The sequence below is a fragment of the Alosa alosa genome, chromosome 4 (genome assembly GCF_017589495.1).
Source record: "Alosa alosa isolate M-15738 ecotype Scorff River chromosome 4, AALO_Geno_1.1, whole genome shotgun sequence".
NCBI lineage: Eukaryota > Metazoa > Chordata > Actinopteri > Clupeiformes > Clupeidae > Alosa > Alosa alosa.
Window position 1 is genome coordinate 36507446 of NC_063192.1, and position 15560 is coordinate 36523005.

The window sequence follows — 15560 nt, forward strand, 5'->3', positions numbered from 1 at the left end:
CGATATACTTTCACAGCTAGTTTTAGTTTTAGTCTTAATTTTCGTTACAATTACTATAATTACCCTGCTCCTAACCGCTCTGACCTCTACAGTGCTGTCCGTTAACTATAATTACCCTGCTCCTAACCGCTCTGACCTCTACAGTGCTGTCCGTTAACTATAATTACCCTGCTCCTAACCGCTCTGACCTCTACAGTGCTGTCCGTTAACTATAATTACCCTGCTCCTAACCGCTCTGACCTCTACAGTGCTGTCCGTTAACTATAATTACCCTGCTCCTAACCGCTCTATCACCTCTGACCTCCACAGTGCCCTCTGCTCCACGCTCTTTCAAGATTCAGCACCGGCACCTGGACACCATCTATGTGGAGTGGGAGCGGCCGGCGGAACCCAACGGCATTCTGACAGGATACGTGCTGAGATACCAGCTGTGTAAGTGGACTAATGTGGACATTCTAACAGGATACGTGCTGAGATACCAGCTGTGTAAGTGGACTAATGTGGACATTCTAACAGGATATGGACTAATGTGGACATTCTAACAGGATACGTGCTGAGTAAGTGGACTAATGTGGACATTCTAACAGGGTATGTGCTGAGACACTAGCTGTGTGAGTGGACTAATGTGGACATTCTAACAGGATACCAGCTGTGTAAGTGGATTAATGTGGACATTCTAACAGGATACCAGCTGTGTAAGTGGACTAATGTGGACATGGAACTCCTCTAAACAATTCACTGACTAAACATTTCATCGTCAAGATCATATCCAATATCTTTCTACTTTATGCTATCTATTACCATGTCATCCTAAGAAAAGTGTGTATTTGCCAGAGAGAGAGCAGAGTACTGTTGATTTGTGTTCAAATATCACATCGTGCCTTTAAAGTTTAGACTGATTTGTGTTCAAATATCACATCATGCCTTTAGAGTTTAGACTGATTTGTGTTCAAATATCACATCATGCCTTTAGACAGATTCTGATTCTTTGTCGTAACTGAACTGTGCATTGTGCTCCAAGTGAACGCAAGCAGAGGGGAGAAGATCCGTGAGGAGCAGTTACCTCCAAACAGGACGTACTTCTCCGTCCAGCGGTTTGACCGCTACACACGCTACAAGTTCTCTGTAGCCGCCCAAACGCAGGTCGGCATCGGAGAGTTCTACACCGAGGAGTCGCCACACTTCACTGAGGGTCAGACATCATCCTGAGGAAGATATCACACGTTCTGAGATAGGAGGAGAGCAGTGGCTATGAGCATCATGTGCTAATCTATCTTGCGTGTGTGTGTGTGTGTGTGTATGTGTGTGTGTGTGTGTGTGTGTTCTACAGCTTACTCCACAGATCAGGTGGACTTGGCCACACAGGGCTGGTTCATTGGTTTGATGTGCGCTATTGCCCTCCTGGTGATCATCATGCTCGTTGTGTTCTTCATTAAGAGAAGCCGAGGGGGCAAATATCCAGGTGAGGGGGCAAATATCCAGGTGATCTACCATCAGTTGCACTAAAGACCTAATGAACAGGCCCTATTGTATAGAGACCTAATGAACATGCCCTATTTTATACCTAATGAACAGGCCCTATTGTATAGAGACCTAATGAACAGGCCCTATTTTATACCTAATGAACAGGCCCTATTGTATAGAGACCTAATGAACAGGCCCTATTGTATAGAGACCTAATGAACAGGCCCTATTTTATACCTAATGAACAGGCCCTATTGTATAGAGACCTAATGAACAGGCCCTATTGTATAGAGACCTAATGAACAGGCCCTATTGTATACCTAATGAACAGGCCCTATTTTATACCTAATGAACAGGCCCTATTGTATAGAGACCTAATGAACAGGCCCTATTGTATAGAGACCTAATGAACAGGCCCTATTGTATACCTAATGAACAGGCCCTATTTTATACCTAATGAACAGGCCCTATTGTATAGAGACCTAATGAACAGGCCCTATTTTACATACACTTTTTTAGCAATGTACTGTTGTCCATAACACCCATTTATTATATATAATGAATGCACTGATGATATGATGTTCATAATATGCTAATTATGTCAAATAATATGATAAGTATTTATTTAATAATATGATAAGTATTTATTGAAAAAGCGGTTTCTGTCTTTGGATCTTGCAAGTGAGGGATAAAAAGGACTTCTGCTTGGAACCACTGGATGACAAAGACCAGGAGGGAACGTTTGACTATCGGTGAGTTAACGTCTCATTGGACAGTGCCCTAGAACTGCAGATCTGTTCTAAAGTGTTCTAGAGTGCCCTAGAACTGCAGATCTGTTCTAAAGTGCCCTAGAACTGCAGTATGTTCTAAAGTGTTCTAGAGTGCCCTAGAACTGCAGATCTGTTCTAAAGTGCCCTAGAACTGCAGATCTGTTCTAGAGTGTTCTAGAGTGCCCTAGAACTGCAGATCTGTTCTAGAGTGCCCTAGAACTGCAGATCTGTTCTAAAGTGCCCTAGAACTGCAGTATGTTCTAGAGTGCCCTAGAACTGCAGATCTGTTCTAGAGTGTTCTAGAGTGCCCTAGAACTGCAGATCTGTTCTAAAGTGTTCTAGAGTGCCCTAGAACTGCAGATCTGTTCTAGAGTGCCCTAGAACTGCAGATCTGTTCTAAAGTGCCCTAGAACTGCAGTATGTTCTAAAGTGCCCTAGAACTGCAGATCTGTTCTAGAGTGCCCTAGAACTGCAGTATGTTCTAAAGTGCCCTAGAACTGCAGATCTGTTCTAAAGTGTTCTAGAGTGCCCTAGAACTGCAGATCTGTTCTAAAGTGCCCTAGAACTGCAGATCTGTTCTAGAGTGCCCTAGAACTGCAGATCTGTTCTAGAGTGCCCTAGAACTGCAGTATGTTCTAAAGTGCCCTAGAACTGCAGATCTGTTCTAAAGTGCCCTAGAACTGCAGTATGTTCTAAAGTGCCCTAGAACTGCAGTATGTTCTAGAGTGCCCTAGAACTGCAGATCTGTTCTAAAGTGCCCTAGAACTGCAGATCTGTTCTAAAGTGCCCTAGAACTGCAGATCTGTTCTAAAGTGCCCTAGAACTGCAGATCTGTTCTAAAGTGCCCTAGAACTGCAGATCTGTTCTAGAGTGCCCTAGAACTGCAGATCTGTTCTAGAGTGCCCTAGAACTGCAGATCTGTTCTAAAGTGCCCTAGAACTGCAGATCTGTTCTAAAGTGCCCTAGAACTGCAGATCTGTTCTAAAGTGCCCTAGAACTGCAGATCTGTTCTAGAGTGCCCTAGAACTGCAGATCTGTTCTAAAGTGCCCTAGAACTGCAGATCTGTTCTAAAGTGCCCTAGAACTGCAGATCTGTTCTAGAGTGCCCTAGAACTGCAGATCTGTTCTAAAGTGCCCTAGAACTGCAGATCTGTTCTAGAGTGCCCTAGAACTGCAGATCTGTTCTAAAGTGCCCTAGAACTGCAGATCTGTTCTAGAGTGCCCTAGAACTGCAGATCTGTTCTAAAGTGCCCTAGAACTGCAGATCTGTTCTAGAGTGCCCTAGAACTGCAGATCTGTTCTAAAGTGCCCTAGAACTGCAGATCTGTTCTAAAGTGCCCTAGAACTGCAGATCTGTTCTAAAGTGCCCTAGAACTGCAGATCTGTTCTAGAGTGCCCTAGAATTGCAGATATGTTCTAAAGTGCCCTAGAACTGCAGATCTGTTCTAAAGTGCCCTAGAACTGCAGATCTGTTCTAGAGTGCCCTAGAACTGCAGATCTGTTCTAAAGTGCCCTAGAACTGCAGATCTGTTCTAAAGTGCCCTAGAACTGCAGATCTGTTCTAAAGTGCCCTAGAACTGCAGATCTGTTCTAGAGTGCCCTAGAATTGCAGATATGTTCTAAAGTGCCCTAGAACTGCAGATCTGTTCTAAAGTGCCCTAGAACTGCAGATCTGTTCTAGAGTGCCCTAGAATTGCAGATATGTTCTAAAGTGCCCTAGAACTGCTGATCTGTTCTAAAGTGCCCTAGAACTGCTGATCTGTTCTAGAGTGCCCTAGAACTGCTGATATGTTCTAGAGTGCCCTAGAACTGTTGATACAGTATGTTCTAAAGTGCCCTAGAACTGCTGATCTGTTCTAAAGTGCCATAGAACTGCTGATATGTTCTAAAAGGGCTTAGATTGTGGGACATGGTGAAAGACCAAAGATTACATTTTATCATATTAGCATTTTTTGCTTGTCTGCAAATCAAGTTTGTTTCCTCTTGTAACTGATTATCTAGCTATTTTAACTGCAGTTTAAAGTTCTTTTATATTTAACTAGATTCCTTCAGTGGGTAGTACTCATGGCGACACATAAAAGGAAGGGTATTTTGAGGCACTGACATGATTTTATTTTGTTAAACAAAGATGAGATGATCCCCTTGGACAAGTCATCACCTACATCACACCCCAGATTATTTTTATAAACTCTGGTTAACTTTCTATTTTCTACTTTTCTGAATTTGTCAACTTTGTTTTGCATTTTTTCTTTTCTCGTCGTGCCACTGCAGGTCTCTCGAAAGGTATGAGAAGCTGTGTGTGCACTGACTGTCATTACCATGGCAACGTGTGGCCAGATTAACCCACAACACAATGTTCTAACACTCAGTTTGCTTTGGTTTGTGTCTTTGTGTGTGTTAGTGGTTTTACAATACTGATTCTTGAGATTTTTTCTGCATTGTTTCAAGGCTGCTGTGTGACTCTGTGATTCTGCTACGGTTCCATAATTGTGTTTGATAAACACTAAAGCTGTTTTCACTCTTCACATGTTCCAGGATAACTCGTGTTCCTACTCTTCCCTACACCAGACGGTACGTAGGCTACTGTCATACCATAATAAAACTCCCATCACTATTTCTGTGGTTAGACAGTTTTCTTATCATGTTTAGAGAAAGGTTTGCTAAATACATCATCAACAGGGGAAATTGACGGCATTAAGCTCTTTTACACCAATGCCCTGAGTTTACAAACAGTCAAACCAAAATAAGGTGCTGGATGGAGTGGGTTGTATCTTAAAGGTTGTATCAGCGATTGCAGGCCCAAACATAAATGATCACATTCATCTAATCTTTCCTAACGATCCACCCCATAAGCAGGCTGTCAAAAAAAACATGTCTCTGTAGGCAGCCTAGGCTCTGAGATCTGCACACAAAAACAATTGCTACCAACAAGTGTTGCCAACCACTCAAAGGCAAAATAAAGTGTTCCAACCAATAACCGACGAGATGCGTGTTTAGGAGAGTTTCAATTGCACAGGAGGGAGGGGGAGGGAGTAGCGAGCTAGCTCTCTGTTTTGTTGGAACGTCAACAGATGTGACGTTACCCCGCCATCGCTGATACAACCTTTAATATGTTGTACCACTTCAACAGAGACCACTGGTTAAACAACAGAGTCCATAGGCAACAGCTATGAGCATGTGAGCACATAGGCAACAGCTATGAGCATGTGAGTACATACAGTAGGCAACAGCTATGAGCATGTGGGCAGCCGTGTGGTGTAATGCATGTGAGCGTGCGTGTGGTGACCGGCGCTCTGTCCCCAGGGAGGAGGACATCAGGCAGAGGAGAGCGGACTCAGTGGACGGCATCATCGGGAGGACGGAGAGCGACGACAGCCTGGTGGACTACGGCGACGGAGGGGAGATCGAGTTCAACGAGGACGGCTCGTTCATCGGCCAGTACACAGGTGTCAGCAAGCGCGAGCGGTCAGATAGAGAGTACCACGACAGCTCAGAGGCCACCTCGCCGGCCAACACCATATACACACTGGCCTAGTTCAGCCCCCCCCTGTGGGCAGCAGAGCGCCACTGCGGACTTCACAACAGCTGCCCACACACTGCTGCGTTCACCTGAGAGGGTTTCTCACCTCGGGTCAGTCACACAGAGGACATAGATTCCGCTGCACACGAGGGGATCTTAGGGGAGAGAACACTGGACTTAACGTGGTTCTTTTGTCAAGGCCGTAGCTCAGTTTGGGAAATAACACAAGGTCGTTTTACAGGAGAAGGCTGCAGATAATTTACCAACATGATCCTGTCCTGTTTTTAATCTTTTCAAACGAAAGGGCATAAAGAGCTTATGTAACAGTGTTTTATCATGTTGATAAAGACTAAGAGACTGAGGAGAATGATGGTGTTGCTATGGTGGCGGTTGCTATGGTGGCGGTATTTGATGTGCTGTGTTGCGGCTCAGCAAAAGCTATTTATTCTGTTTTTTTTGTTGTTTTTTTTAGCCCATGACCTCTGACCTCTTGACCATCTCTGGGTGTTTTTCTCTGCCCATTAACGACTGGTCTGCCTTTTGATCAAACTGCCCTCATATAAGAACACTAGTGTTTTAAAGCTTACAAAACTATAGTACACACAATCTCTGCACATTCTTCAGTTTTTAACGGGCTATACCAATATCAGTGATGTTTAAAGTTCAAACTCATAAGGCCCAAATGCAAGATGAAATTGGCTGGTGGAGCCCCTAGTGTGTTTAAGATGTTTTCTTATATTACAAGCATGAGGAGGATGAAATAAGATCCTTCTCATCTCAAATGTGGAAGAGAAAGAGGATGCAGCCTAGTGTGATTCCTATTCTGTACATTAACCTCTAAAGTAATACCCACCCGACACCTCCTCCTGGTCATGAACAAAAGATCTCCTCATACCATATCAACGCTACCTGTTTCATTTCCCATACTCTGTTTCTCGTATCATTGTTTTGTTCTCCTTGTGGTTATAACAACTTCATGAGACATTAGAATCTCTGATGCTCTGTGTAGGAGTTCCTGTATTGTTGATTCCACTGAGAGCTGGTGACAAAAGGATGCACTAATAGAGGAAGGAAGCGTTTAATAAAGTCAATAATAAAGCAATAACACTGAAGCACTTCATGTTCATGAGGTTTTTGCAGCTGTGTGGGTCAGATGCTTTTAACCGTCTCTTGACTGGTGGATATTTCCTCATGCAGTTTAGCAAGCTTTTGTATGTTACACTTGGATATATTACATTGGTTTTGTACAGTATGTGCACTTTAGAACAATTTTACTCTGATCATTTGTAAACTAATTTGCTAAATAATAAATGTGACAATAAACCTGTTAATCCTCAATTGATATCAGTTTTTCAAGTACTGTAGGTAGTTACCTAATGCTATAGGAAATGGGTGATGGCAATATTTTGCTTGAATTTCCCCAATAAATAAATAAAGTATCTATCTATCTGTCTATAATGCACATGAAAGATGACCATAGCTACAATTCACCATGAGCTGTGGATCATGGGTGGCGTCATTGTCATTACAAGGTAATATTACAGACCTGGTATGTTTCGTCGTCAGAAACTCTGTAGCTATTTACCAAATGTGGTCTGGAAGTATGTCAACGGTGTCACGGTTGCGTGCGGAGGTGTTTTAGCCCTCAGGCACTCTTGTACAAAAAGACAGAAATGTGACCCCCATGTGCACACCGCACCCTGCATGTGCTCTACCAGGCCACAAGTGTGACAGCAAACGGAACTGACCACATGTGTTACAGCACACTGAACTAACCAAGGTTCACTCATCTTATATGGAGATCAAAACATCTATTTGATATTGTTTTTAGTATGAAGAGACTTACCGAGTGCTCTCTCAAAAGATCATTGTGACTTAATTTAAAGCAACACCAAAGAACTTTTCCTCTGCCGCACGCACTTTTTGTTTATCCAGCACCGGCTTTGGAAATAACGATGTCCACAGACAAGGTAGAATATGTTGCATGATTTTATGAAAGTACGATGTATTGCGACATTAGATGCAAGTCAAATTTGTAGTTTCTTATGTCTCATTACATCGAACTACAGATCCGCTACCCGATCTGGCAAACTTACATAGTGCGGTTATAGCCGATAGAGGGCCGCAAAGCGAATGCAGAAGTGCCGCTTACCCTGTTACGAGTTGATGAACCACTGAAACGATTTTGGAAACATTATTTTAAGGTACAAAAACTCTTTGGTGTTGCTTTAAGAAGACTTAGGGCTCTATCTTGCACTTTAGCACAATTGACCTTGCACAAATCGCTTTGTGGGCGGATCTTGGGCGCTATTTCTATTTTACCGGCGGGATCATGACTGTTGTGCCCGACGCAAATCTAAAATGGGGTGGTCTGTAGTAGCTACATTAATCATGGGTATGGTTTGGGCGTAACGTGCAATAAACCAATCAGAGCGTCATCTCACATTCCCTTTAACAACAGACACGCTTGTTCCATAGCGGATTGCTATTATGATGGCGGATTTGCCAGGCACAGCCAGGAATGGTTCACAGCACTATAGTCAGTTGGAAACAGTTTGCTATTGATTTTTCCTCTTGACAAAATGTAATACAGAAATGTCACTTTCCGATGTTTTTGGATCACTCTCACTGAATCACGAGGTTATGAATGCATGGTGATATTTTTGCAATGTAATCTAACATTACCTCACTATAGACAATGCAGATCTGTCAGATAAGCTCTCCTCTCCCGTGCTGCTGCTGGGGCATTTGGGTTAAATGGCATCGGCATGCAGTTCAACGTCTCATTCCTCTAATATTTCCTAATTTATGTCATCAACACATCCGTGATTCGTGGAAATGTGTTCGCTAGATTTATACCTGTTTTTTCACATCGGACACCACACTGATTTCCCTCGTGTAACAATATTTGTCCTTGTAATTATGTATGGTTTGGAGAAATGGGAACTGCGTCTTATAGATGAGAGGAGCAAAGTGTATTGCGCAACACAGGCGCCCAAGCAAGTGCTCCTGCAGGTGTAAGCTACGGCTGTACCTTACCAACAGGCAACTCAACAACGAGAAACAGTTTCCAAGTTGACCTAACTTTCCAACTCTGCACAGTATCCCATTAACTGCATGACAGTAGTAGCCTAGAAATCTAGACAAATTAATTTGCTCAGCCTGTACGTCTAGTAGCAAACCATAGGGATTTCTATTGGCTGACGCCGTGGAAGTCATCCAATCACAGCGCTCTATTTTGTTAGAGAGTCTTAAGGCGGGCTTAACAGGATGACGACAGTCCTGCGATGGTGAACAACAAGGAAGGTGGCTATGGCTTAACTTAAGAGCCGTTGTTTGAATCGGCGTTGGCGTCAACTTTGGAGGAGTTGGACTTGTGCTTTTCTTTGAAAGTTGAGCAGCACAATGCACTTAAGTCATTCCTTTCGAAGAAGGATGTATTTGCCGTTTTGCCGACCGGATACGGATATGGTCGTAGCGCTGGCCTACGCAATACGTGACGCAATACGCAGCTCACAACAGTCATCTCTGTCGACAGACATTTCAGCTGTTTACTTTGAATGCAACCAATGAACCAATGAACCAATGAACCCATGAACCCCCAATGAACCAATGAACCAATGAACCAATGAACCCATGAACCCATGAACCAATGAACCCATGAACCCATGAACCCATGAACCAATGAACCAATGAACCAATGAACCCATGAACCAATGAACCAATGAACCCATGAACCAATGAACCAATGAACCCATGAACCCATGAACCAATGAACCAATGAACCCATGAACCCATGAACCAATGAACCAATGAACCCATGAACCCATGAACCAATGAACCCATGAACCAATGAACCCATGAACCAATGAACCCATGAACCAATGAACCCATGAACCAATGAACCAATGAACCCATGAACCAATGAACCAATGAACCAATGAACCAATGAACCCATGAACCAATGAACCCATGAACCCATGAACCAATGAACCCATGAACCCATGAACCAATGAACCCATGAACCAATGAACCAATGAACCCATGAACCCATGAACCAATGAACCCATGAACCAATGAACCAATGAACCCATGAACCCATGAACCAATGAACCCATGAACCAATGAACCAATGAACCAATGAACCCATGAACCAATGAACCCATGAACCCATGAACCAATGAACCAATGAACCCATGAACCCATGAACCAATGAACCCATGAACCCATGAACCAATGAACCAATGAACCAATGAACCCATGAACCCATGAACCAATGAACCAATGAACCCATGAACCAATGAACCCATGAACCAATGAACCAATGAACCAATGAACCCATGAACCAATGAACCAATGAACCCATGAACCAATGAACCCATGAACCAATGAACCCATGAACCAATGAACCCATGAACCAATGAACCAATGAACCAATGAACCCATGAACCCATGAACCCATGAACCCATGAACCAATGAACCCATGAACCCATGAACCCATGAACCCATGAACCAATGAACCCATGAACCCATGAACCCATGAACCAATGAACCCATGAACCAATGAACCAATGAACCAATGAACCCATGAACCCATGAACCCATGAACCAATGCACCAACGTCCCCTACGGATTACTGTTTTATTATTATTTTATTCTTAGTTCAATATGCTTTCCATCGGACACATGACATGTTTTTTGGCCTCCTAAAAAATCAGACTTGCTCTTCACAACAGCTGGTTGAGACAGACAGACTTGTTTTATGTGTGTGTGTGTGTGTGTGTGTGTGTGTGTGTGTGTGTGTGTGTGTGTGGACCATAAGACCATGAGTTTGTGAAAGTCGTTCCGTCTGCATTGAAGTCTGATAATGTTGCAAGATCCCACATGTCAAAAACAACACTTGCTTTCATCATTTGTCTTCTTGTGAACAGCTGAGAAACAATATGACAAATACTGACAAATACTGTTGCAACATCCACCCACCAAGGTGCTGTGTACACTGAAACACAAATACTGTTGCAACATCCACCCACCAAGGTGCAATGCAATTGACTCCTGTGTATTCACTAAAACTATTTATTGCATGTAAAGCAACTTCCTGTAGAAAACCTTTGAAATATATACCTAATATGTGTACCTACATAGACAAATGCATTACCCTCAAATAATGAAGTAAATTATATTTAGCTATAAATTATGTATTCTTGATCATCTTATAATAAAATTACCTTTGATAATACTGAAAAGGACTTACAGTACATGTTTAATCATGTTTAATCTTATCATACAGCCAATATACACTTAGTTTATCATATTTGATGTTACGCAACAGCCAGGCTTTTATTATTCAACTCTTTCCTAGTGCTTACTGTGGCCTGGTGGAGTCCTTCTCAAGTGCTCACTATGGAGCAACTAATAGTCATTATTTGCCATTAAATATAGTGATAGATAGATAGAAAGATATTAAATATTTCAATATTTAAAACATAGATATGTTTTGATAGAGATGATGCTATAGAGCAGGGGTTCCCGAACTTTTCCACGACAAGGCCCCCCAAATACCACTAGGTTCTGGCCAAGGACCCCCTTGATGTGTTATTAAACCCATCGACAATACTACGGCAAATGTAAAAATACATTAAGCTAATCCTAATAATTATTTTAGCCATAAACACTTCGCGATGGAGCATACAGTGTGTAGAAATTGTATTTGGGGCTTTCTGCTATATGAGAGCTATCACTCTACTATTATTCCCAGTCATTATCATGGGAAATATGTTCAGATATGCGTCACATTATTATAATGGCATTGTATAACAACCCTCATAGTAATAGGTATCTTTTAAACTTTTCAAATGTATTTATTTGTTGCTTAACCTGGCCTAGAGGACAATGGGTGTCACAGAAATACTAATAAAATAAATGAATAATTCATTATATATAATTATAATAATAAATAATATTCATTATACATCATTCTCCATGAGGGGCCAAAATGGTCACACTTGGATTTTAATCTAGACTCTGAAAACACTTCTGGACCTTAATTTTGAATCAATACCCTAAAACACGTATGGACCTTAATGAAGAAGAATGATTATAAAGGAACAGGGCTGCATCTAGAGTTTTCAAGTGGGCATTAATGGGCATTCATTCATTTTTCACATTTTTCAAGGTGTTGTAAGGTGTTCATCAAAGCAGAAGCTTAAGATGATATAGTGATCAGCTGGATGTCCTACTGATTATAGAGTCACGCAGTACAGATAAACATACACACTCCTCACTTTGGGCTGAAACACGGGACACCTGCAGACACACACTGCTCTCTGCAGCTCACCTTGAGTGGGACACCTGCAGACACACACTGCTCTCTGCAGCTCACCTGGAGTGGGACACCTGCACACACACACTGCTCCTGCACGCTGTGGTGTATCTGAGTTATCAGGTCCAATGCAGTGATTTCTGTTGCATCATGTTGCATCCCCCCTTTGGTTGGCCCCTGCCCATCCTATCAGACATGTATAAGTGATGTCATGTCCACCACTGCTCTAGGGCCTATAGGCAAGAGAAAGGACAAGACATTCTCTGCCAGTAGTGGGCTCGGCAAGGAGAAGCAGCTCCCAAAACATTATGGCCAGGCTGACACTCATCGCTGGTAAGTCCTGATACTAAATCAAAACAACATTTAGAATGAATCTTTGCTTTATTAAAAATCCATTAAAACATTCTCATTACCATATTTGGATCCTATGGCAATAAGCAATATGAGCTTTCTCCCCGTCAGGTTTGACCCTTTTGGCGTGCCTTAATGTGGGTAAGTGGCCTTTGAGGGACAAACTGTATTAACCCTTTCTAACACCAACTATCAATACAAATCAGTGGTCTGGACATAGGTCAATCAAGTTTCCTTAATGTTTTAGCGGTGAAAACTCAGAGACGTGTCACTGGAGACACCGGTCTAATTGTCTGATCTTAGTCTGACTGAAATACTAGCCTGGTCTGGTGAAGTACTAGCCTGGTCTGGTGAAGCACTGTGGCCTACTGGTTGAGGGGCAGCCATGGCCTACTGGTTAGCACTGGTTAGCGGGAGGGTTGCCAGTTCAAACCCCGACCAGTAGGAACGGCTGAAGTGCCCTTGAGCAAGGCACCTAACCCCTCACTGCTCCCCGAGCGCCACCTACACCAAAAGAGTGGCAAAGAAGGCCCAATCTATATAGCTGACCCCCGCCATCCCTTGTCCTGCCAGTTTAAGCTACTCCCCTCAGGCCGTAGGTACTCCAGGCCCAGATGCAGGTCCAATAGACTCAGAAACTCTTTTATCCCGACTTCCATTTCCATTTTAAACAATCTGCCAGAACTGTTTTAACTACATTTATTTTGATTCATTACTGTGTTAGATCCTGTAGGGTATTTATGTTTTTGTTATGTTTTTTTTATGTATGTATTGTTGTGTGTCTTGCCTTATGTCTGTCTGCTGGCTGTGAAATTAATAGCCCCTCAGGGACAATAAAGTGACCTTGACCTTGACCTTGACCTTGACCTTGACCTTAAGCTCACTGCGTTTTAATGTTTTAATGCTTCACCTCACTGTGTGCTGAGTGTGTTTCACTAATTCATGGATTGGGATAAATGCAGAGACAAAATTTCCTTCACGGGATCAAAAGAGTATATACGTATACGTATACTTATACTTATACACTAGCCTGGTCTGGTGAAGTACTAGCCTGGTCTGGCACCATGCCAATACTAACTGCCAATACCTAACTGTGCACATGTACTCCACAGTGTCGTCAACCAAACTGGTCTGCTACTTCACCAACTGGTCCCAATATAGACCTGGATCGGGCAGGTTCCTGCCAGCAAATGTGGACCCAAACCTTTGCACCCATCTGATCTACGCCTTCTCCATCATAAACCACTCCAACCAACTGGCCACCTCTGAGTGGAATGATGAGACCCTGTACAGCTCGTTCAATGGCCTGAAGAGCAGGTACAGTATGTGTGCAGCCAAAGACAATAATACAGTGGCTGCTCCTAGTGTAAGAGCAGGTATGTGTGCAGTAGCTGCTCCTAGTGTAAGGGCAGGTATGTGTGCAGTAGCTGCTCTTAATGTAAGAGCAGGTATGTGTGCAATAGCTGCTCCTAGTGTAAGAGCAGGTATGTGTGCAGCCAAAGACAATAATACAGTGGCTGCTCCTAGTGTAAGAGCAGGTATGTGTGCAGTAGCTGCCCTAGTGTAAGGGCAGGGCAGGTATTAGCTGCTCCTGAGTGTAAGAGCAGGTATGTAGCAGTGGCTGCTCAGTGTAAACAGGTATGTGTGGCAGTAGCTGCCTTAATGTAAGAGCAGGTAGAGCATAGGCCCTAGTGTAAGAGCAGGTAGCTGCTCCTAGTGTAAGAGCAGGTATGTGTGCAGTAGCTGCTCCTAGTGTAAGAGCAGGTATGTGTGCAGTAGCTGCTCTTAATGTAAGAGCAGGTATGTGTGCAGTAGTGTAAGGGCAGGTACGTGTGCAGTAGTGTAAGGGCAGGTATGTGTGCAATAGCTGCTCCTAGTGTAAGGGCAGGTATGTGTGCAGTAGCTGCTCTTAATGTAAGAGCAGGTATGTGTGCAGTAGTGTAAGGGCAGGTACGTGTGCAGTAGTGTAAGGGCAGGTATGTGTGCAGTAGTGTAAGGGCAGGTATGTGTGCAGTAGTGTAAGAGCAGGTATGTGTGCAGTAGCTGCTCTTAATGTAAGAGCAGGTATGTGTGCAGTAGCAGGTATGTGTGCAGTAGCTGCTCTTAATGTAAGAGCAGGTATGTGTGCAATAGCTGCTCCTAGTGTAAGAGCAGGTATGTGTGCAGTAGCAGGTATGTGTGCAGTAGCTGCTCTTAATGTAAGAGCAGGTATGTGTGCAATCGCTGCTCCTAGTGTAAGAGCAGGTATGTGTGCAGTAGCTGCTCTTAATGTAAGGGCAGGTATGTGTGCAGTAGCTGCTCTTAATGTAAGGGCAGGTATGTGTGCAGTAGTGTAAGGGCAGGTACGTGTGCAGTAGTGTAAGGGCAGGTATGTGTGCAGTAGTGTAAGGGCAGGTATGTGTGCAGTAGTGTAAGAACAGGTATGTGTGCAGTAGCTGCTCTTAATGTAAGAGCAGGTATGTGTGCAGTAGCAGGTATGTGTGCAGTAGCTGCTCTTAATGTAAGAACAGGTATGTGTGCAATAGCTGCTCCTAGTGTAAGAGCAGGTATGTGTGCAATAGCTGCTCCTAGTGTAAGAGCAGGTATGTGTGCAGTAGTGTAAGAGCAGGTATGTGTGCAGTAGTGTAAGAGCAGGTATGTGTGCAGTAGCTGCTCTTAATGTAAGGGCAGGTACGTGTGCAGTAGTGTAAGGGCAGGTACGTGTGCAGTAGTGTAAGAACAGGTACGTGTGCAGTAGTGTAAGGGCAGGTATGTGTGCAGTAGTGTAAGGGCAGGTACGTGTGCAGTAGTGTAAGGGCAGGTACGTGTGCAGTAGTGTAAGGGCAGGTACGTGTGCAGTAGCTGCTCCTAGTGTAAGTTAGGAGTAAGTGAGGAAATGGTTGGTATTCATGAGGGGGCCTATTGAGCCATGTACTGTCTTCAACATCACGTTCTGCCTTTGTGACGTTTCTCTTAGTAGAGATACAGTACATGCATGTTCTTATAGTTGAGATATGATGCATGGTCTTATAGTTGAGATATGATGCATGGTCTTATAGTTGAGATATGATGCATGGTCTTTATTTGTCTATGACAGGAATCCGGCTTTAAAGACTCTGCTTGCTGTTGGAGGTTGAAACTTTGGAACATCCC

At 43.3% G+C, this 15560-nt stretch overlaps 1 protein-coding gene and 1 pseudogene across 1 annotated transcript in view; both read left to right on the forward strand.

Moving 5' to 3' along the window:
- The window catches only part of nfascb (neurofascin homolog (chicken) b), a 40862-nt gene extending 33777 nt beyond the window's left edge, over positions 1 to 7085 (forward strand). The window contains exons 22-28 of the mRNA XM_048241061.1: positions 310 to 432; positions 1022 to 1192; positions 1331 to 1462; positions 2147 to 2216; positions 4506 to 4517; positions 4770 to 4805; positions 5538 to 7085. Coding sequence (XP_048097018.1) covers positions 310 to 432; positions 1022 to 1192; positions 1331 to 1462; positions 2147 to 2216; positions 4506 to 4517; positions 4770 to 4805; positions 5538 to 5769 — 776 coding nt within the window. The 3' untranslated portion in view covers positions 5770 to 7085. The remainder of the gene's footprint in view (positions 1 to 309; positions 433 to 1021; positions 1193 to 1330; positions 1463 to 2146; positions 2217 to 4505; positions 4518 to 4769; positions 4806 to 5537) is intronic.
- Positions 7086 to 12385: 5300 nt separating this feature from the next.
- Positions 12386 to 15560, forward strand: part of LOC125293367 — a 16861-nt pseudogene continuing 13686 nt past the window's right edge.